Source organism: Meles meles, chromosome 18 (genome assembly GCF_922984935.1).
Source record: "Meles meles chromosome 18, mMelMel3.1 paternal haplotype, whole genome shotgun sequence".
Lineage (NCBI taxonomy): Eukaryota > Metazoa > Chordata > Mammalia > Carnivora > Mustelidae > Meles > Meles meles.
In genome coordinates this window covers 9,254,457-9,275,908 of record NC_060083.1, presented here as the reverse complement: position 1 = coordinate 9,275,908, position 21,452 = coordinate 9,254,457, and the positions used below count along the sequence as shown (strand labels likewise).

At 65.1% G+C, this 21,452-nt stretch overlaps 2 protein-coding genes across 2 annotated transcripts; one reads left to right on the top strand and one right to left on the bottom strand.

Annotated features, from left to right (window-relative positions):
- Positions 1 to 192: 192 nt before the first annotated feature.
- On the bottom strand, positions 193 to 11,530 carry LOC123929361 (basic proline-rich protein-like). Its single transcript, XM_045984924.1, has 8 exons — positions 11,520 to 11,530; positions 11,124 to 11,418; positions 10,927 to 10,982; positions 10,245 to 10,649; positions 1,962 to 2,016; positions 1,370 to 1,563; positions 670 to 837; positions 193 to 415 (listed from the first exon to the last, which is right to left on the bottom strand). Exons 1-8 carry the CDS (start codon positions 11,528 to 11,530, stop codon positions 193 to 195), a joined length of 1,407 nt encoding a protein of 468 aa, XP_045840880.1.
- KDM6B (lysine demethylase 6B) lies at positions 3,856 to 21,353 on the top strand. The gene is given in 25 exon segments (XM_045984719.1): positions 3,856 to 4,000; positions 6,547 to 6,663; positions 11,544 to 11,663; positions 11,904 to 12,044; positions 12,137 to 12,278; positions 12,497 to 12,595; positions 12,701 to 12,920; positions 13,007 to 13,099; positions 13,183 to 13,344; positions 13,427 to 13,489; positions 13,491 to 13,628; positions 13,724 to 14,068; positions 14,168 to 16,344; positions 16,432 to 16,558; positions 16,663 to 16,768; positions 17,580 to 17,785; positions 17,903 to 17,967; positions 18,050 to 18,121; positions 18,209 to 18,357; positions 18,517 to 18,631; positions 18,741 to 18,928; positions 19,054 to 19,195; positions 19,478 to 19,604; positions 19,706 to 19,876; positions 19,989 to 21,353. Coding segments are annotated over 21 exon segments (4,926 nt in total). The 5' UTR covers positions 3,856 to 4,000; positions 6,547 to 6,663; positions 11,544 to 11,663; positions 11,904 to 12,044; positions 12,137 to 12,141; the 3' UTR covers positions 20,013 to 21,353.
- The last annotated feature ends 99 nt before the right edge of the window (positions 21,354 to 21,452 follow it).

The following is a 21,452-nucleotide window of genomic DNA, read 5'->3' as shown; positions in this document are numbered from 1 at the left end:
GACCCTGGGCGGGGCGGGGCGGGGCGGGGCGCGGCGGCCCCTGACAGAAGGGCAGGACCGAAGGTCAGGAGTCCGCAGCTGGGCTGTTGCGACCACCCCCTGAGGTCGGGCGTGGCCAGGCAGGCAAGGGTCTCCCGGCCCGGGGCCACCTCGGGTGTCCCTCCGGTTCTCCGCACGGTGAGGTGTGTCGCCTCAGCCTTGCCCCTCAAGGCGGGAGCGCCGGCAGCCGGCCTCCCCGCCGCGGCCTTCGCCTCCATCCACTCCGCCGCACCCCGCTAGCCCCTCCATCCCTGGGCCGACCCCACTCGGCCGCTCGTCGCCCTCGCCGGGCCCGGCTCCGTGCGGACCTTCCCAGCGCAGCCACGAGATGGCGAGGGCGAGACGCGCAGCCCGATCCGCGAGAAAGGGGTGGGCGCTGTGGCCCGGAGGGCGGCCGAAGCCCCCCGCCCGGCCCGAGAGAAAGGTGGGCGGGGGTGCGCCTCTGGTTTCCTGTCATCTCGGCCCCTCACAGGAAATTGTGGGCGGGAGGGCGAAGCGCAGAGGTGGGGAGGGGGCTGGGACTCAGTCTCCGCCTCCCCGGGCCGTGGTAAATAGCGGGGAGGGGGCACGCGGCTTGGTTACTAAGCAACGCAGATTCGCTTCCTGTCTGCTGCGGCTGGTGGCCGTTACCTGGGGACGGGGCGTGGGGGGGGCGGTCTGTGGCGAGCGGGGGGCGGGCCGACCGCGGGGAAGGTCGAGGGCGGGACGCCTGCTCCCCGGGACCCGGAGAGCCCGGGAAGGACGGAGGGGACGGCGCGAGCCGCGCTGTCGCAGAGGAGGGCGCTGCGACCGTCCGGGCTGGGGGGGGGGGGAGGCGGGACCCAGGCGCGGCCCGAAGCGCCACTCCGCTGGCCCTCCCGGGGGTTGCTTGCCCTGTTGCCGGAGTAACTGGAGAGCCAGACTCGGGAGCCGGATTCCCGAACTCTCGCGTCCGGCCAATCTGCTCGGGCGGACGGCCCTGACATCAGGGCCCTGGCAGCCAATGTGCTGGAGGCTTCATAGAGCCACAGGAAAGGGGCGAGGGGAGGGGGAGAGGAGGAGGAAGCGGGGGGGAGCTGCTCGGGACCCGCACGTGCACTCCCACACGCTCGCGCCCACCCTCCTCCCTCCTCCGCACGCGCCCGGGTGCCCCCCTGCGCCTGCGCGGCGAGTCGGCGCTTGCCGCACACGGTCCCCCCACCCCCATTTGAGTCTGTGTTTGCAAACTAGCCCGGGGCTGCGCTCCTCAGCCCCTGGGGACCCGGGCGTCTGGACTCGCCGGCCCTCTCGCTGGGTCTCGAACCTTAACTGCCCAGCCCTGCGTGGGCGGGGCCGGCTACCTGTTTCCCACCGATCCCCCAGCGGGCGCCCCACTCTCCCAGGTGGGCTGGGCGGAGCTGCGGTTTCCGGCCCCTTAGGCTCCGCCGCCGCCTTCCCGGGCTCCGGCTGAGGTTGCCTCCCCAGGGGGAACGGAACGGGTGTCTGCGCCCCTTCCCGAAGCTTCACTCGCTCGGGCTCAGCTGCTGTAGGCGGCGGGGGAGGGCGCTGCGGGGAAGCCCCGGACGGCCCAGGTGACTCTTGCGGGCCCTGACGCCCCTGCTTCGCGGGAATTCCTCCCCTCAACTGGCACACCAGAATCCTTTCCATCCCCAACGTTTCCTCCCCGCTCGCCCCCGTGCTCTTTGCTCTTTGCACTTCTCGGGGGGCTCCCTCCGGGCTGTGTGTCCCGGTCTCCACTCGTCCTTCTCGGCTTCTCCCGGTTATATAACTCTTCCTCTCGCCGTGTCCTGGTTTCAACTCCACAGACTCCGCCCTGGAACAGCGCGGGGAGGGGCAGGAGAGCTGGGGACCCAGACAGGTTCCGGCTGGCGGCCGGCTGGGCCACGGGGGATCCCGCAGATGGGAGACGGAGCCCCGCGGGACCCGGTGCCCCCGTCCCTCACCTTCCGCCCCCGCCCCCCGGCCGCGATCTCGCCCAGGAGAGAGAAGGCACAGTATCTGCGAGAGGCGTGTCGGGACTCCGGCAGAAATGTGGGTTGGGAGGTCAGGGCTGGAGGCGGGGAGGAGGAGCCTTAGCAAGCCCGAGTCCCGGGGACTGGAGCCGCATTGGGGGTAGAAGAGATAAAGGCAAGCCGCCGGGGTTCCTTCCCTCCCCTGCTTTTTGGGCTCCCATAATTCCTAAGGCTATTTCCCAGGAAGCTTAGCCAAAGGCCCCTTTCCGCCCCTAGGGGTCAAAGGTCTGTGCTAGAGGTGGCCTGGGATGATGTCACCAGTGCACGTGCCCTGGGACGGTTGCCAGGCTGGAGGCCTCCTCCCCTTAACATCCCGCACCCCCCGCCCCCCAACCTCTGCCCCGAGTCCGGTTCCAACCCCGTGCCATCTTTTCCCCCTCTCCCTTCCCTTGGCTTTAGCAGCCTGCAGGTGGGAAACCCTGGCCTGGAGTCTTGTGAGGGGGAGGGGCACGGGTGTGGTGTGGCCCGAAGACTTTGCCCCTTTGCTGGGCTGCGGGAACCCTGCGGCATTTTGCCCCAGATCGGTGGGGAGAGCTTCCCTTCCCAGCTCCGCCTCCCCCTGAAAGAGCCTCCCAGCCGCCTTTCTGTTTTCCCACCTGCTGCATTGCCAAGTGTCCTGTTGCCCCTCTCCCCATTTTGAGTTGAAGGGGGAGTGGTTGCAAGATAGCAATCCCGGGAGAGCTGCGTGTGGTGTGGGAGGGGTCACTGGACCGCAGCTCCCCTCTGATCTGGATCAGTGACACCCCAGCAGTGAGGAAGAGGGTCAGGAAACAGTATTAGACTGAAAACTCAGGGTCTTTATTTTGTGTGGGTGGGTGGATCTTTCCTGAGGGAGGAGGGCTCCGTTGATAGCTGCCGGGGCTTTTCCCTATTGAGTTAAGTCCTGGGGTTTGGTTATGATAATTGGAAAAAAAAATTCATTTTTCTTGTAATGCACCTTAGAGCTGTCAGCTCAGACCCGGATTCCTTTCTCAGCTCTGCCACTTAGTGGCTATAGGGACTTGGAAAGGTCACCACCTCCCAGAGCCTTATATTCTTAATCTGGAAAATTTAAATATCAATACAGACCTTCTAGGCCGGGGGGGGGGGGGGGGGAGGATGAGATAATTTATGCAAAGCACTTAGCACGGGGCCTGGCACAGAATAAATACTGAACGAATGCTTGTTAGGGAAGACTCATTCTCGTTAGATGTGGATAGTTATTTTTACGATGATAGTTGTTCCACCGGCTTCAGCCCGGCCAGGACCTCAGGAGTTGGTTAGGGAGGAGCGGAGAGTTGGTGTTAATTTGGTGGGTGGGAGGGAGTGGGGCTCGGGATTAGCTTTCCCTGCGCTGTGCACTTTATTTGATGAGGGCTTTAGTCAGATTTGTATTGCTTTCTTTAGGATTATTATTTTTCTCTCTCTCTTCTTGGAGAAGAAACAGCTCAGACTATTCCTCTGGCCGTGAAAATAAAATAATTGTATTGTGGTTCCTGATTTTTAAGCAAGACCCAGGTCCCCTACCCTGTTGTTCTCTGGGGCCTTTCCATTTAGCTGAGGGACTCTACAGTTTTCTTTGCGGGGACCGGGCTTGGCTGAGGGGTGTGTAAAAGGTTGGGTGGGTGGGTGGAGAGAGACTAGTGCTGGGGGCTGGGGGGGGCGGGTAGTTAAAGGAAGAGACCGGAAGGGAGGAGGAGGGAGCCTGCTGGTGGGGAGGGAGGGAGGGGAGGAGGAGGTGGAGGAGGAGGAGGAGGAGGAGGAGGAGGGAGGGGGTTGGGGAGAGCCTGCTACAGTTCTTTGTTTGACTCCGGGACTCAGGGACGGGGAGGAGGAGGGAGGGAGGCAGAGGCTGCAAGCGCCGGGGCAGGCCCAGGAGGCAGAGGAGGGACCGTCTCCCCCGCCCCCCCAGCCCCCACTCCCCCCCCCTGCTGCTCCCCCCCTCCCTACCCGGACTCCGGGGGCACCGCCGGGGGACAGACACCCAGCAGGTAACCCCGGCCTGGCTCGCCCTCCCTTCTCGGATTTTCCTCCACACCCTCCTGGATGACCCCTTTCCCCGATTCTGTCTCCCCGTTTTCCTCCGGCCTTGCCTCTTTTCCCCTGGCCCTCCTCGTTCCATCTCCCCCACTTGGGCTTGCTGGCCGCGCCGCTGTCTCGTGCAGCCCGACTCCCTTCCCCTCGCCCGGCAGCCTCTGCGCCCCAGGTCTGCCTGCGGCACCTTTCGGGGCTCTGTCTTGCTGCTTCTCTGGGCTTTGCTTTCCTTCCGACCTGTCCCCTGGGGCTCTGAGTAAGGAGGCAGTCCCTGTCCTTTTCTCGCTCCCCCTGTTCCCCGCCCCCCAACTCTGGCCCCCTTTCTCCTTCTAGCAGTCTCTAGGGGTGGGGAGAGAACCGGAATTTGGGGGGCCCTCTGGAGGGGCAAGGGGCTGTGTGTCGCTGGGGAAAGGGTCTGTGAGTGTGTGTGGGGTGGGGGTGGGGGCACTTGGAGACCTGGCTGCCTCCCTGTTGTCCCTTTAAATGGCCCTCACATTTCTGGGGACTCTTGGGGGGGGAGGTGGCAAGCTGCCTGCCTGGGGGGTAGGGCCCTCGGTTTGTCCACACAATCAGGGGTGGTAATGATTTAAAGGGACAGGCTCGGTGTGGCCACTGCCACCCCGAGCCGGCGGGAGGGGGAGCCGGCAGGCGGTGTCAGGGGAGGCTGGGCCGGTGAGCAGGGCATTTGAGGCTGGATCTGTAGTGGGGCCTGCCAGGTCCGGGATGGTGTGGCTGAGACCTGCAAGGAGGGGTGACAGCTTGCGGGGGGAAGGGAGGCACTCAGCCTGGGCCTTCTCCTGGGCCGCACCTTTGGGTGCTCAGACTCCTTGGCCAAGAGCCCTTGAGTGCAGACTACGGAGTCTGTGGGCCATCAGGTGGGGACCGCTGGTGGGTCTGCAGGTCAGCAGCCTGGCCTGGGCACATTGGAGCTGGCCTCCCAGCTTCCCCTTTTGTTGTTTGGCTCTGTGCACAAGAAAGCCCCAGCCCCTCCCCCAGCTCCCCCTTCCCGTCCACATGCCCCCCCCCCAACACACACACCCACCCCAGCTGTTGGACAGATGAATTAGAGCCTCCGGCTTGGGGCCAGGGCTGGTGAGGGATTAAAGCTCTGCGGCTGGCCCTTTAAATGGCTGTTGGCCCCTCCCCCCACTCTGGTGTCCAGACACCCCATACACACTCCTGTGACCCCCTTGGCTGCCCCTCAGTCCTTCTTTGGTGTGTTCTGAGGCTTGCCACTCCCCTCTCTCTAGGCTTGACCTTCCCCTCCAACACAACCACATACACAAACACTACATACACACACACACACAGACACACACACACTCTCCCTCCCTCTCTCTCTCTCTCTCTCTCTCTCTCTCCCTCCCCCTCTCCCCCCACATTCTCAGCGTCTCTGTCCTGGAAGGTTCCTTTTCCAGCAGGAGAACTTTGCCTGTCTGGCCTCCCTAGCCTGCAGCTGCCGGAGACCTGGCGCACGGAGGGGCCCCCCCGCCTGGGTCAGGAGTCGCATCTCCCTGGGGCCGTGTCGTCAGCAGCCCGGGCACCTTGCTCCACATTGCATCATGGAGGCTGGGGGCTGGAGGCCTGAGTCTCTGGGGCAGGGGGAAGGATGTGGTCTGGAGGGAGAGGGAATGAGAGACTGGACGGGGAGCCTGAGTGTCTGGGACCCTAAGGGCCGAGCACCGTGGCTAAGGAGGCAGAAACCATGGGTCCCTAAGGAGGACTGAGTCTGAGGCTGAGGACGGGCAAGACTTAGGTCTCACCCGAGGTGGACACCTGATTCTTGGCCCTTGACTTCTGTTAAAAGACCTAGCTGTTTGTTTGTGACAGGAGGGGAGGGGGTGGGCCTCTGTCACCTTCTTGGGCCACATAGAGGAAGGAGGTGATGGAGAAACAGGATATGGCCTTGAGGGGTGGGATGGAAGGGAGGCTTGCGGCAGAGGCCACGTCCAGACCCAGGCCCGGAGTCAGTCCTTGTTCGGAGAGAGGCTCCTCCCCGCTCGGCCCGTTCAGCTAGTCTGGCCACCTGTACTGCTCACAGAGACCTGCCTGCGCCCGCCTGGGGGAAGGGGAGGGGGCAGAGTCCAGAGGGTGGGGTTGACTGGCGCGATAAGGTGAGGGAGGAGGCCGAGCTGAAGGCCGGGGATGTGCGCACCTGGGGCGGGGATGGAGGCTGACTTGGGCGCGGAGGTCGGAGGCCGAGGGGGCTCCTCTGGGACCCGGGACTCAGCGGGAGGGGTCAGTCCCAGGAGGCGTCAGGAGTTGAGTGTCCACCGCGGACCTGCACAGATGCCATTGCCTGCTCCAGGCTGCTTCCTAAAGGGGAAGAAGGCTGGAGGACCACTTTGGGGATGGCTTTTTCTGGTTGCCACGGAAACAGGTTCTCCCATCCCATCTGACCACCAGCGGCTGGTTGCTCTTCAAGAAGACAGGGAGCACAGAAAGATTCTCCGGCCTGGGAGACCCCACTTCTAACTGGCTTTTTTTTTTTTTTTTCTTTTAGGTTCCCCCAGGCACCATGCCAGCCCCGTAGTACCACCCATTCCACCCACGGTGGTCTGCTGCACCCCACTGCTGGGGCACTGGTTCCAATGAGACAGGACACATCAGATTCCATCTGGTAAGTCCTGCCCCCGAGCAACACGTCCCCCCACCCGCAACAGTCCAGCTCGGCGCCACATGCTTGAGGAAGAGTGGTACGATCTGGATCATGCCCACTCCCCAGAATGGTCCAGTCCAGCTCGCGGCATGCATCCCCCCACCATGTGGTGCTGGAGTGGTTCAGCCTTCCTGGTTTATGGAGCCCCCCTCTGTTGCCTCTGAGTGGTTCAGCCCGGTGCTTCAGCAGCCTCTCCACTACCACCAAGCCCCCCCCCCCCCCAGTGCTACAAGTCAGTTGCTTATTGAATGGACTTGAGCTAGAGTTCGCAAGCAGCGCGGTAGAGGTGAGCTACCCTGGAGGGATTTTTTCTTGGGGTGGGGGGTGCCCTAGAAGAGTTGTTGAACAGTCTGGTTTGTGGATGGTGATTGGAAATTGATTCCGAGAGGTAGTGGCGGCCCCTGGCACAAGCGCCTGCTGTTGCCATGGCAATCGTGGCATCTCACCTTTCCTTCCAGATCCCTTTCTGTTCCGTCCTGTTCTAACTGCACTACAGCATTTGCCGGGTGCCCAGCGCCTTAAGTCTTACTCCTCTTCTCCTGGCCTCTTTCTGCCAGTTCTCTGCCTGAGGCTCTGTAGGCCAGAGCCTCCATCCCTCATTCTCTAGGAGAAAAGATTTTACCTAAGCCGGAGACTTGAGTTCTCCGAGCGTGTGCCGCTCTTCTCCACTACTCACTGAGTTTTTGAGTGGGACTGTTTTCTTCTCTGTGTCTCTGTTTGGCAGGTCGGTTTGCACATTGGGTTACCTCAGTGGAATTGTGTTGAATGAATGTGTTAACTGAATGCGCTCTCTTGCCAAGAAAGCAATGGCTTCTGAGATCTGCTACACAGTCTCCTGCCCACACCTGCTCTAGAGGACGTGAGACATTTGGGATGGTAGAGACGCCTGGGGTAGAACCCCGGGGGCAGGCTGACCCAAGAGATGGCCTGTGAGGATAAAACCAAGGGATGGAGACTAGGACAGAGGCCTTCTAGAAGAGTGCAAAGAGTTGAGGCCCTGGGAAGAAGCCCAGCCCTTCCGCTCTCTTGCAGAGTGAACTTCACGAAGTTACCTAACCTCTCTGAGCCTCAATTTCCTCATCTGTAAAATGGGGTTTAAAAAAAAAAGTACCTCCTACCTTAGGTTTGGGGTGGGGGGGATGTTTTAAAAATGTATATGAAGTGTTTAACACAGTGGCAGGCATGTAATAAGTATTCACGAAATGCTAGCAATTATAATGGGAGCTGCAGGGAGCTGTGAGGATAAGCAAGGACCTTAAGGAATAGGACAGAACTTGATTGAAGGCAGACAGGCGCCCAAATATTTGACTCAAACAGAAGGATCACTGATCCAGCAAGCGTCAGGATTCCGGGCAGTGAGGCGAGGAGTCAGCAGGGTCAGCCTGCTCCAGTGTTTCCCAGACTCTGTTCAGGAACATGAAGGCAAACCCAGAAGGGCATGTGCAGAGACACACGTGATCACGCAAGTGATGCAGAGGCAGACCCAGACAAAAGACCGAGACAGGAGCCAGGCAGACACACAGACAGAGACAGCCCCTCACAGTCATGTAGACAGGCATAATGACAGGAACGCATCTGACGCAGGCCCTGAAGGAGACAAGATGAGCAGATATGCAGGTGCACTGAGACAGACACCGGGACCCACACACAGCCGACCTTGTCAGACACACTGGGGAACACAGCGGTCCAGTCAGAGGCAGACACAAGGCTCGCAGTGACACATAGCGGGCCGGGGCCGGCACTGTCACTCCTCGGTGGGGGGCGGGGAGGGGCCAGCGGCGGGGGAAGGCTGGGGAAGGGAATCCCGAGCGGGCGGCCTGCCCGGGTGGCTGAGTCACAGCGGCGCCCCAGCCGGCGGCCCTCCCCTCCGCCTCCCCCTCCCCCAGGTAAGAAGCGAGCCTGTAACCCCTCGCTTCCACCGGGCCGGAGGAGGCCTGGCGGGGACCGGGATGCGGCGGGGTTCCGGGACCGCCCCCCCCCCCTTGGCGCGCGTGGCGCGCGTCTGCCGACCGCCTGCCGGAGAACACCGTGTCTGCGGGGTCTTGTCTGTGGCCGGCATGGAAGTCTGCGTGCGGACGTCTGGCCCCTCAGCCCGCGCGCCCCGAGCGGCTCCAGCGCTGCGCCGTGGGGCTTCTCGGGCTCAAGCCCGCAGAGGGTTAAGTGGGTGTGATTGATGGAGTGGGTCTCTCTCCGGGCTCCAGGGGGAGGGGGTCGGTTAAAGTCCCTGAGTCCAGAGCCCGGATGGAAGGGGCGGAGCTGGGCTCAGCCGGGAGTGCCCGGATGGAGAGGGCGTGGCCTCGGCAGGAGAAGAATTAACCCTTTCTGGGCGGCTGGGCCCCGGGACACCGGGCGGGCGGGGAGAGGCTGGAATGGAATGTCTGCCCCAGAAGTATACCGTCCTCCCAGCCTGGCTCCGGCCGCGTGCGTCTTCCTCTCATCTGCCTTCGAGGAGTCTGTGGGCGTCTGTCTTTGTGCCTGCCCGTGGTTGCCCCCTCTCTTCGGTTAGTAGGGACACCGGGAGTCGGGGAGGGCTATTCCTGCCCCAAAGCGAGAGTGGAGGTGAGAGTGGACCGCGAGCCGCCTGCGGGAACAGGTGTGAGCGGGGCGTCGAGGCTGGCGTTCGCGGGGAGGGGCCGTCGTGGGGGAAGACGAGAGGGGAAATTCCGCGGGACCGGTGGTGAGCGGTGTGTGGGCTGAGTTGTGTCTGCCTCTGACTGTGTGTCTGTGTGTGTTCAGGGAGGCGGGGACTGAGTCAGTGGGAATAGGGGAAGGTTTTCTGGGTGACTCACGCTCCCCCCCCCACCCCGAGCCTGAATCAGACCCCGAGGGAGGTCTTTGTACGGGAGGCGGATGGTGTGTGTGGGGGGGTGGCGGGGGGAGTCAGGCGCCTGGGTCCCGGGAGGGGACAGGGATCCGAGGTCGTTGGCGAGAGTGAGTGTGTGCTTAGTGTACAGGAAGTTTTTGTTGTCCAGTGAGGGCTGCTGTGCTCTGAGTGCCGGCGTGGAGGGTTGCGGACAAAGGTGGAAACGGGCTTGGGGGGACGAGGCTCAGTGCTTTAGGGAAAGCTGAGTCAGTTCCCCGTGGGAAAGGGGAAGTGGTGGAGGGGAAGTGTCATCATCGCACTAGGGGAAGCTGCATTTCCTGGTAACTGGCGGCGCCCTGGGCGCCCCTTCGCAAGCGGGGATCTGTTTCCCTGATGCCCGGACCCCCGGTCTCCCCTCCCCACCCCGTCTTCCCTTGCGTGGTGGGGGACTCTGGCCGGGGCTACACTGGGACCGCCGTTAAGCGCTCTGCTCGTGCCAGGGCTTGGGAACTGAGAGAAAGTCTGTGTGGCGAGGAGAGAGAGCTCGGGGCAGGAACCCGCCAGAGCCGCGGAGAGGGTCCGCAGAGCCCGGGCGTGAGCCGGCCTCGGCGGGGAGGGCGCGCCGGGACCTGGGGGGTCCGAGAGCTAGCATGTAAACAGACGACCTTGCCTCGCGGAGGGAGGACTGTTTTCACTAGAAACCCGCCTGCCCTTGCGGGCTGGGTGGAAATTTCCCCACGGCGCAGACTTCTCTCGGCGAAGGCGAACTTTCCAGCCGCCCCCAGCCCCTCGTCGCGCGCTCTCCCCCGGCTTCCTGCCCGGCGCGAGCTCCAGCTGGAGCGCTGGCCCCGCCCCCGCCGCTTTGTACTCTACGCTCGCCTCTCGCAGCTCTTTGTACTCTAGACTCTCAATGGACCGATCCCGGGAGCGGAGCCGGCGCCCTACCTGCGGGGACGCGGGGTAGGCGACGGGGAGGCGCGGGGACGGGGAGCTTGGGCTCAGAGAGGCGAGAGGGAAGAACTGGGGCCAAAGGGAAGGTGCCCAGAAGGCGAGCGAGGCGCCCGTCGTGGGTCGAGGCAGCACCGACGGGAAGGGGCGGGAGGGGTGGTGGCGGTGAAGGAGGAAGTGAAACGGGTTCTGGGTTCTTTAAGGGAGTGGGCGGTGAGAGTGGGACAGGGGTGATGTCACCGCCTGTCGGGCCCCGCCCTCCTCCCTCCCGAAGGACCCCCCCTTACACTTACACACGCCGCTTCCGCTGCGCAAGTAGCCACGTCACGGGCAACCCCCGAAATCCCCCCTCCCTTGGGGGGCGGGGGCCACGTGGGCCGCGGGGAACCGCGTGGCCCCGACGGGGAAGGGCACAGAGGATACGGGAGCCACGCGAGAGGGGCCACTCGGGACCGCGGTGCGCGACTTCTCACAAGTTGGGGGGATTGAAGGGAGATTTTGGTTTGGGGGTTCGGTTGGCATCGAAGGTCTGGAGAGGCGAGGAAGCGGAGGAGCTCAAGGAACTGGGTACGAGGCTGGGAGCCTGACCGTGGTTTTGGGATGGGGTCAGGCGTCGGGGATGGGGCGCTCAGGTCGCGGCGCGGGCGGGTCTGGGGATCGGAGAAGTCACCGTGACCGGCCAGCCCTCCGCAGCTCCCGGAGGCACTCGGGGTGAGAGGCGAGGCAGTGCGCGGGTGAAGTGAGGAAGGGGAGCGACCCCTTTGTCTGCGCGGGGCGTCCATTGGCCGTCAGTCGGTCTCACGGCGGCGGGGCGCGGGGCGGCTTCGGGCGGTCGCGCCGGGAGCACCGGTGGCTCCGGGGGTGCCTGGGACTTGCGGTTAGCGCCGTCCTCCAGGCCGGCCCGAGCGTGCGACTCGCTGCCTTCACGCGCCAGGGTCCCGAGCGCCGGGCCCGAGGTGGAGACCCTAGGTGGGAGCCACGGGGTCACACCGGGGTCACCCCAGGCCGAGCCCGTCTGACCGGCTCCGCCGCCCCTCCTCCCCCGGCCGGCCGCGGCCGGGCTCACCTCGCTCTCATTGGTCCCGGCCAGGCTGTTACTGAGGCGGAGACACGGGTGATGATTGGCTCGCTGGGGAGAGAGGAAGTCCTGTGATTGGCCAGATCTCGGGAGCTCGCCGACGCCGGGAGAGGACGCTCCCACGGAGGCCGGGTAAGCCGCCGCGCCGCTGCCCGTCCGCCCCAGTGGCTCCCGACTGCGAGCTGCCGCCGGCCGGCCGGGCCGTTCCCCGCCGCCGGTCCCGGCGCCTCGCCGCCGCCCTGGGCCGCCGAGGGCCTCCCCTCAGGGAAAGCCTGGGCGGATGCCCAGTGCAGATGATCGCCCGGCCCAGCCCCGGGCCTCCGCTGTGTGCTGGCCGGTTCACCTCACTCCTTCTCCTCCTCCCCTCTGTAGAATTGGCTGTGAAGGGCCCTGGGTGGCCGTCTGGGGGCAGTGGGCACTCCTGTCAGCGGCTGGAGCGGGACCGTCGCCCCAGAGAGCTGGGGCAGGGGGCCGTGCCCGATCTCCAGGGCTCCTGGGGCCACTGCTGACCTGGTAAGAGACAGACCGGGCCGGGTTGGCGGTGTGCAGGCTGCTGGCTCAGGCTGCCCCCCCACTGAGACCGTAATCTCTTTTTCCTGGCTCAGGCTGGATGCATCGGGCAGTGGACCCTCCAGGGGCCCGCGCTGCACGGGAAGCCTTTGCCCTTGGGGGCTTGAGCTGTGCTGGGGCCTGGAGCTCCTGCCCGCCCCATCCCCCTCCTCGTAGCGCATGGCTGCCTGGAGGCAGGTGAGAACTTGGGAACGTGGGGCCTCTCTCTGTCTCCAGGCACCCTTCTTCCCATCCCCTCGACTCCTCAGTCTCTGTGTCATTCTCTGGGTTTCTGCCATTCTGTGGACTTCAGTGCTGTCCTCGGCTGCTCTTTCTTAGCCTCAGTCCCCTCCTTCCTAGGTAGGGACAGGACTGCGTAATGTTGCTGTGTGTTAACAGACCCCTTCTCTCTCCAGGTGCTCTGCCAGCATCGGGCAGCCCCCACTTTCTGCACCCCTACCCCCTTCACATGGCAGTAGTTCTGGGCACCCCAACAAACCGTATTATGCTCCAGGGTGAGTGAGGATTCAGACGTGCTGGGGATGGGAGGTAAGTCTGGGGCCCGGGAAGAGTTTCCCGGAAGCCTGACCCCAACACCCGCAACCCCTTCTGCTCTGTAGGACCCCCACCCCAAGACCCCTCCATGGGAAGCTGGAATCCCTACATGGCTGTGTGCAGGCGTTGCTCCGAGAGCCGGCCCAGCCAGGGCTGTGGGAGCAGCTTGGGCAGCTGTACGAGTCGGAGCACGACAGTGAGGAGGCCATCCGCTGCTACCACAGCGCCCTTCGATACGGAGGAAGCCTGGCTGAGTTGGGGCCCCGCATTGGGCGACTGCAGCAGGTAGGGATGAGGCAGCCCCTGGGAGCAGGGCAGGATTGTGCCTCCCCGCTCAGTGCCCTCATCTTAATGTGTGCTTCTGCCCTCAGGCCCAGTTCTGGAACTTTCATGCCGGCTCCTGCCAGCACCGAGCCAAGGTCCTGCCTCCCCTGGAGCAAGTGTGGAACTTGCTGCACCTCGAGGTGAGACCGGGGCCGGCTGGGCCAGGGAGGAGGCCGGGCCAGGTATGGAGCTGTGTCATTCTCTCTCCCCTTTCTGTTTTCAGCACAAGCGGAATTACGGGGCCAAGCGGGGAGGTCCCCCAGTGAAGCGAGCCGCTGAACCCCCAGTGGTGCAGCCCGTGCCTCCTGTGGCACTCTCAGGCCCCTCGGGAGATGAGGGCCTCAGCCCTGGAGGCAAGCGCAGGAGAGGCTGCAGCTCAGAGCAGGTACGGTTGTGTGTGGGCAGGCAAGCAGCCGGAGGACCGGACTGGGGGACGGAGTGGGGTCTCACGCTCTCTTCCCTTCTAGACCGGCCTTCCCCCAGGGCTGCCGCTGCCCCCACCGCCACTGCCACCGCCGCCGCCGCCACCGCCCCCCGCCGCCGCCCCCACCCCTGCCTGGCCTGGCCACTAGCCCTCCTTTTCAGCTGACCAAGCCAGGGCTGTGGAGTACCCTGCATGGAGACGTCTGGGGCCCCGAGCGCAAGGGTTCGGCACCCCCGGAGCGCCAGGTGAGCTCCCGTCCGTTGCCCCTCACCTCTTGGGTGCCAGGCCTGCGTCCTCTGTCCTCCGTCCCTCATTGGCGGCCCTCCTTCCTCTCCCACAGGAGCAGCGGCACCCGCTGCCCCACCCGTATCCATACCCGGCTCCGGCCTACACCGCGCACCCCCCTGGCCACCGGCTGGTCCCGGCTGCACCCCCAGGCCCCGGCCCCCGCCCCCCAGGAGCAGAGAGCCATGGCTGCCCGCCTGCCACCCGTCCCCCCGGAAGTGACCTTAGAGAGAGCAGAGTTCAGAGGTCGCGGATGGACTCCAGCGTTTCACCAGCAGCAACCACCGCCTGCGTGCCTTACGCCCCTTCCCGGCCCCCTGGCCTCCCCGGCACCACCAGCAGCAGCAGTAGCAGCAGCAGCAACACCGGTCTCCGGGGCGCGGAGCCGAGCCCAGGCATCGTGAGTGCCGGCGGTGGGCGCAGTGGGGCACCGGCCCGGGTGGGGGAGCTGGAGCGGCACTCTGACCACCCCCCTGCCACCCTTATCCTCCGCTCGCAGCCCGGCGCTGACCATTACCAGACCCCCGCGCTGGACGTCTCCTCTCACCAAGGCCGCCTGGGGCCCTCGGCACACAGCAGTCGGAAACCGTTCCTGGTGGCTCCAGCTGCCACTCCTCACCTGTCCCTGCCGCCCGGGCCCCCCTCACCTCCTCCGCCACCCTGTCCCCGTCTCCTGCGTCCCCCACCGCCCCCTGCTTGGCTGAAGGGCCCGGCCTGCCGGGCAGCCCGCGAGGACGGGGAGATCTTAGAGGAGCTCTTCTTCGGAGCTGAGGGACGCCCCCGTCCTCCCCCACCACCCCTCCCCCACCGCGAGGGCTTCTTGGGGCCTCCGGCTCCCCGCTTTTCTGTGGGCACTCAGGATTCGCACCCCCCTCCCGCCCCCCCAGCCACCAGCAGCAGCAGCAGCAGCAGCAGCCCTACGGGGCCTGTGTCCTTCCCCCCGCCTCCCTACCTGGCCAGAAGTTTGGAGCCCCTTCCCCGGCCCCCCAGCCCCACACTGAGCCCCCAGGACCCACCTCTCGCACCCCTGACGCTTGCCCTGCCCCCAGCTCCTCCCTCCTGCCACCAAAATACCTCAGGAAGCTTCAGGCGCCCGGAGAGCCCTCGGCCCAGGGTCTCCTTCCCAAAGACCCCCGAGGTGGGGCCGGGGCCGTCGCCAGGCCCCCTGAATAAAGCCCCCCAGCCTGCGCCGCCCAGGGTTGGGGAGCTGCCTGCCCGAGGCCCGCGGCTCTTCGACTTTCCCCCTACCCCGCTGGAGGACCAATTCGAGGAGCCGGCCGAGTTCAAGATCCTCCCCGACGGGCTGGCCAACATCATGAAGATGCTGGACGAGTCCATCCGCAAGGAGGAGGAGCAGCAGCAGCAGGAGGCAGGCGTGGGCCCCCCGCCCCCCCTGAAGGAGCCCTTTCCATCTCTGCAGCCTCCGTTCCCCAGTGACACAACCCCGGCCGCCGCCGCTGCCGCCGCCACCGTCACGGCTCCCACCGCCGCCACAGCCACCCAGGAAGAGGAGAAGAAGCCACCGCCAGCCCTGCCGCCGCCTCCGCCTCTCGCGAAGTTCCCGCCCCAGCCCCCGGCCGCGGCCGCCCCGCTGCCCCCAGTGGCGGGTCCGGCCGGCCTGCTCAAGTCTTTGGCCTCCGTGCTGGAGGGACAGAAGTACTGTTACCGGGGGACGGGAGCAGCTGTTGCCACGCGGCCCGGGCCCCTGGCCGCCACTCAGTATTCCCCCGGCCCCCCATCAGGTGCTACCGCCCCACCACCCACCTCAGCGGCCCCTGGCGCCCAGGGCTCCCCGCAGCCCTCCGCTTCCTCGTCATCTCAGTTCTCTACCTCAGGCGGGCCCTGGGCCCGGGAGCGCAGGGCGGGCGAAGAGCCAGCCCCGGGCCCCATGACCCCTGCCCCGCCGCCCCCACCCCTGCCTCTGCCCCCTGCTCGGTCTGAGTCTGAGGTGCTAGAAGAGATCAGTCGGGCTTGTGAGACCCTCGTGGAGCGGGTGGGCCGGAGCACCACAGACCCGGCGGGCCCCGTGGACGCGGCGGGCCCGGTGGATGCGGCGGGCCCGGTGGACAGTGGGACTGAGCGGCTGCTGCCTCTGGCCCAGGCCCGGGAGGAGAGCGGCGGGGCGGGGGCAGCGGCAGGAGCAGGCAGCAGCAAGCGGCGGCAGAAGGAGCACCAGAAGGAGCACCGGCGGCACCGGCGGGCCTGTAAGGACAGCGTGGGTCGGCGGCCCCGAGAGGGCAGGGCGAAGACCAAGGCCAAGGCCCCCAAAGAGAAGAGCCGCCGGGTGCTGGGCAACCTGGACCTGCAGAGCGAGGAGATCCAGGGGCGTGAGAAGGCCCGGCCCGATCTCGGCGGGGCCTCCAAGGCCAAGCCGCCTGCAGCTCCGGCCCCTCCACCAGCTCCCGCACCCTCTGCCCAGCCCATGCCCCCCTCTGCCCCTGGGCCGGGGAAGAAGGCCCGGGAGGAAGCGCCAGGGCCACCCAGCGTCAGCCGCGCTGATATGCTGAAACTGCGCTCACTCAGTGAGGGGCCCCCCAAGGAGCTGAAGATCCGCCTCATCAAGGTGGAGAGCGGCGACAAGGAGACCTTCATGGCCTCCGAGGTGGAGGAGCGGAGGCTGCGCATGGCGGACCTCACCATCAGCCACTGCGCCGCCGACGTGGTGCGCGCCAGCAAGTAAGCGAGGGGCCAGCGGCCGGGGATCCCCTGCCCCCACCGGCTCACCCTGGTAGCCCTGCCCTCATCTCTCTGTCCTCCCCACAGGAATGCCAAGGTGAAAGGGAAGTTTCGAGAGTCCTACCTGTCCCCTGCCCAGTCTGTGAAACCGAAGATCAACACTGAGGAGAAGCTGCCCCGGGAAAAACTCAACCCGCCCACCCCCAGCATCTATGTATGTGGGCCACCCCTGCCATCGGGCTCGTGGCTGTGCTGGGGGCCGGCGGGGGGCCGGGGGGTGGGCCCCGAGCCTCACCCCTGCCCTGTCTCCTGCTGCAGCTGGAGAGCAAACGGGATGCCTTCTCGCCGGTGCTGCTGCAGTTCTGTACGGACCCTCGGAACCCCATCACCGTGATCCGGGGCCTGGCGGGCTCTCTGCGGCTCAGTGAGTGTGGCAGGGGATGTGGGGCAGAGCCGTCTGAGGGCCCCTGAACCTGGGGACCCCCAGCCAGTGGCCAGCAGCCAGCGCAAGCCCTCCTCAGTCCTACGTAGGCCATACTCTGAGTGATGGGTCCGCCGGTCTCAGGCTTTTCTCCCATTTGTGTGTCCCCAGCAGCGGGCAGAGGGGAAGGGATGAATCTCAGGACCCGGCTGGAGTCCCTTTCAGTTTTCTTGGCAGTGAGAGTGAGGGCACAGATTACACAGAGCCTCGGCCAGCCCATGGTTTGAGGCTTTCCCTCTGCCAGTCCTTTATTGTGCAGAATTTCAGACAAAGTTACAAATGTAGGAAGGGAAACCACACAGAAGCATAAAAATCACGTCTCCTGTGTACCCAGAGCGTCCTCTCCCCACATAGTGTCCCTTCTCTCCCCACATAGTCTCCCTTCTCTCTGCCGAGCTCCTGGAAGTACTTTCTAGGCTTTCACTTCACCCCATCTCCTTGGATCCAGTGAGGACTTAAGGAAACTTCCATTCATTGAGCACCTCTTGAGTGCCAGGTGGTGTGTGCCTGTGGCCCTGTGCACACCTGGGGACACGGCCGGAGGGGCCCCGGCTCACGGCAGCCGTGGGAGACGGCGTTGGGGGTGACCCAGATGAGAGCCAGGTCCCGGGAGGGCCATCCATGCCGGCTGCCTGTGGGGCCGGCCTCGTCACCTGTCCTGGGCTGAGCCTGCGTCAGAGGTTCAGGGAGTAAGAAGGCCCGCGCTCCCTGCCCCTGCCCCTGCCCCGACGCCCTGCTCGGTCCTCCCTTGCAGACTTGGGCCTCTTCTCCACCAAGACGCTGGTGGAGGCAAGCGGCGAGCACACGGTGGAGGTGCGCACGCAGGTGCAGCAGCCCTCGGATGAGAACTGGGATCTGACGGGCACGCGGCAGATCTGGCCTTGCGAGAGCTCCCGTTCCCACACCACCATTGCCAAGTACGCGCAGTACCAGGCTTCGTCCTTCCAGGAGTCCCTGCAGGTGAGGGGTGCACGCCTGGCCGGACCCAGGGGGTCAGGATCTGGGGGCTGCCGTGGAGGCACCCGGGGGCGCGACGAGCTGACCCAGGCCTGTGCCCACCCCTCTGTGGCCGAGCAGGAGGAGAAGGAGAGCGAGGATGAGGAGTCTGAGGAGCCGGACAGCACCACGGGGACCCCTCCCAGGTAGGTCCAGTTAGGCCCTCCCCTTCCCGGCTACTTGGTTCTCGTGCCTCTCCACCAACCCTTGCGCTCTTTGCCCCGGCAGCAGCGCGCCCGACCCCAAGAACCATCACATCATCAAGTTCGGCACCAACATCGACCTGTCTGATGCCAAGAGGTCAGTGGGGCGGGGCGGAGCGCCGCCTGGTGGGCAGAGTTGGGTGGGGGGTAGCCTCTCACTTCCGTGGCACCTTCGCCCTGGCAGGTGGAAGCCCCAGCTGCAGGAGCTGCTGAAGCTTCCCGCCTTCATGCGGGTCACGTCCACCGGCAACATGCTGAGCCACGTGGGCCACACCATCCTGGGGATGAACACGGTGCAGCTGTACATGAAGGTCCCCGGCAGCCGGACGCCAGGTGCGCTCCTGGCGGGGGCGTGCTGGGCGCGAGGTGGGGGGCCGGAGGGCGGGGCTGCCGCCGGGGCCTCCGCCAGCCAATGAGGGCGCGAGGGCGGGCCGGGCACGGAGCGCAGGCTCGACCCCGGCCAGCCACGCTGTTCTCTGTCGCCCCCTGCAGGCCACCAGGAGAACAACAACTTCTGCTCCGTCAACATCAACATCGGCCCTGGCGATTGCGAGTGGTTTGCGGTGCACGAGCACTACTGGGAGACCATCAGCGCCTTCTGCGACCGGTGCGCGCCGCCCTGCCCCCCTCCCGTCCCCCCGTCCCCACCCCCTCCCCCGCAGGCCCGGCCCGGGATCCTCAGACTTTCCCCCTCTGACCCTGTGGCCACCCCGCAGGCACGGTGTGGACTACCTGACTGGTTCCTGGTGGCCAATCTTGGATGACCTCTATGCTTCCAATATCCCCGTGTACCGCTTCGTGCAGCGCCCTGGAGATCTCGTGTGGATTAATGCGGGCACCGTGCACTGGGTGCAGGCCACCGGCTGGTGCAACAACATCGCCTGGAACGTGGGGCCCCTCACCGGTGAGGGGGTGGGGCGCGCGGTCAGGGAGCGCAGCCCGCTGTGAGGAAGGGGCCTGTCCCCACCCCCTCCGCCATGGTCCTGGTAGGCGGTGTATTCTCAGTCCCCCCCCCCCTCTGGTCCGCAGCCTATCAGTACCAGCTGGCCCTGGAACGATACGAGTGGAACGAGGTGAAGAACGTCAAATCCATCGTGCCCATGATTCACGTGTCCTGGAACGTGGCTCGCACGGTCAAGATCAGTGATCCGGACTTGTTCAAGATGATCAAGTGAGGGCCCCGTGTGGGAAGCAGTCCGTTCCACCCAAGCAGGCCCCGCTCTAGTGTTTCCTGCCCAGGGCCACCGGGCTCCCCCACCCTTGCCCCCGTGTCCCACACTGTGCCTGCGCTGGGATGGCCATGGGCCCCGGCTCCCAGGCGCTTTTTCTCTGATCCAAGTAGACAAAAGCCACACAAAATGTCAGCTGTGACAGATGCCCAGGTCAGGGGCTGTGATCCCTACCCCCTCCGCCCCCTTCCGGGCCTCACTGCGCCCTCCCCCACCGTGTGCAGGTTCTGCCTCCTGCAGTCCATGAAGCACTGCCAGGTGCAGCGCGAGAGCCTTGTGCGCGCCGGCAAGAAGATCGCCTACCAGGGCCGCGTCAAGGACGAGCCCGCCTACTACTGCAACGAGTGCGACGTGAGTGCGCCTGTCCCCGGACTGCCCCTCCCCGTCCATCCCCGGGACTGCCGCCCCCCCCCCCGCCCCGCCCCGCTGACAGCCGCCACTCTGGGTCCCAGGTGGAGGTGTTCAACATCCTGTTCGTGACCAGCGAGAACGGCAGCCGCAACACGTACCTGGTGCACTGCGAGGCGTGCGCTCGGCGGCGCAGCGCGGGCCTGCAGGGCGTGGTGGTCCTGGAGCAGTACCGCACCGAGGAGCTGGCGCAGGCCTACGACGCCTTCACGCTGGTGAGGCCCTGGTGGGCGGCGGCGGGCGGGCTCTTACCCCCTCTCCACCCCCGGGGCGCGCCCGCCGCCGCCCAGCCCACCGCTGAGCCTGGCGCCCGCTTTCTCCCCGCAGGCCCCCGCCAGCACGTCGCGATGAGGCCGGACGCCCCGCGCGCCCGCCCGCAGGGCGCCGCGGGGCCACCAGCACACGCCTGGGCTGGACCTAGGTCCCGCCTCTGGCCGGGAAGGGGGTCGGGCCCAGCCCTTCCACCCCATTGGCAGCTCCCCTTCACTTAATTTATTAAGAAAAAAGTTTTGTTTTGTTTTTTTTTTTAACAAATAAGAGGAAAAAAGGAAAAAAAATGGGAGACGGGGGAGGGGGCTGGCAGCCCCTCGCCCACCAGCGCCTCCCCTCACCGACTTTGGCCTTTCTAGCAACAGACACAAGGACCAGGCTCCGGGGGCGGCGGGGGTCACATACGGGTTCCCTCACGCCTGCCAGCCGCCCGCCCGCCCGGCGCAGACGCACGCGGCCCGTGCATGTACATAGACGTTACGGCAGCCGAGGTTTAATGAGATTCTTTTTATGGGCTTTACCCCTCCCCCAGGACCTCCTTTTTTACTTCCAATGCTAGCTGTGACCCCTGTACATGTCTCTTGTTTATTCACTTGGTTATGATTTGTATTTTCTGGGTTTTGTTTGTTTTTTAGGGGTTTTTTTTTGTTTGTTTTTAATTTATAACAGTCCCACTCACCTCTATTTATTCATTTTTGGGAAAACCCGACCTCCCGCACCTCCCCTTCCCCCAAGCCATCCCGCCCGCCCCTCCGGGGACCGCCCGCCCGCCGCGGGGCTCTCCCTGCGCCCCAATGTGTGTCCGGGCCCGGCCTGTCCGTCTCCGCCCGCCCGCCCGCCTGCGGCGCCAGCCGGGCTCTCATGGTGCTCAAACCCGCTCCCCTCCCCGACGTCCTGCACTTTCTCGGACCAGGCCCCCACTCCCGACCCGACCCCAGCCCCGCCTGAGGGTGAGCGACTCCTGTACTGTAGGGGAAGAAGTGGGAACTGAAATGGTATTTTGTAAAAAAAAAAAAAAAAAAGAATAATAAATAAATAAAAAAATTTAAAGTTTTAAAGAAAGAACTATGAGGAAAGGAACCCCGTCCTTCCCAGCCCCGGCCAATTTTAAAAACACGGACCTTCCCCTCACCCCCCACCCCGCCTCCCCTTTTCTTTTTAAGCGTGAACCAGCCCAGGGCCAGGGCCTCACTGGGGCAGGGACACCCCGGGATGAGTTTCTCCGGGGCTTTATTTTTGTTGGGTCGGTGGTTTTTCTCTCCCACGCTGGGGCTGCGGAGGGCTGGGGGGTTTACAGCCCCGCCCCCTCGCACTGCACTGTCTCTCTGCCCCAGGGGCAGAGGGGTCTTCCCAACCCTACCCCTATTTTCGGTGATTTTTGTGTGAGAATATTAATATGAAAAATAAAATCAGAGAAAAACACCCGGTTTTGATAACGTGCTGGAGCTTGCGGGGCGCGCGCACGGGGGAGGGCTGCGGGGCCCGGCTGCGCAGACCCCGGCGGGGCGAGCCCCTCCCTGA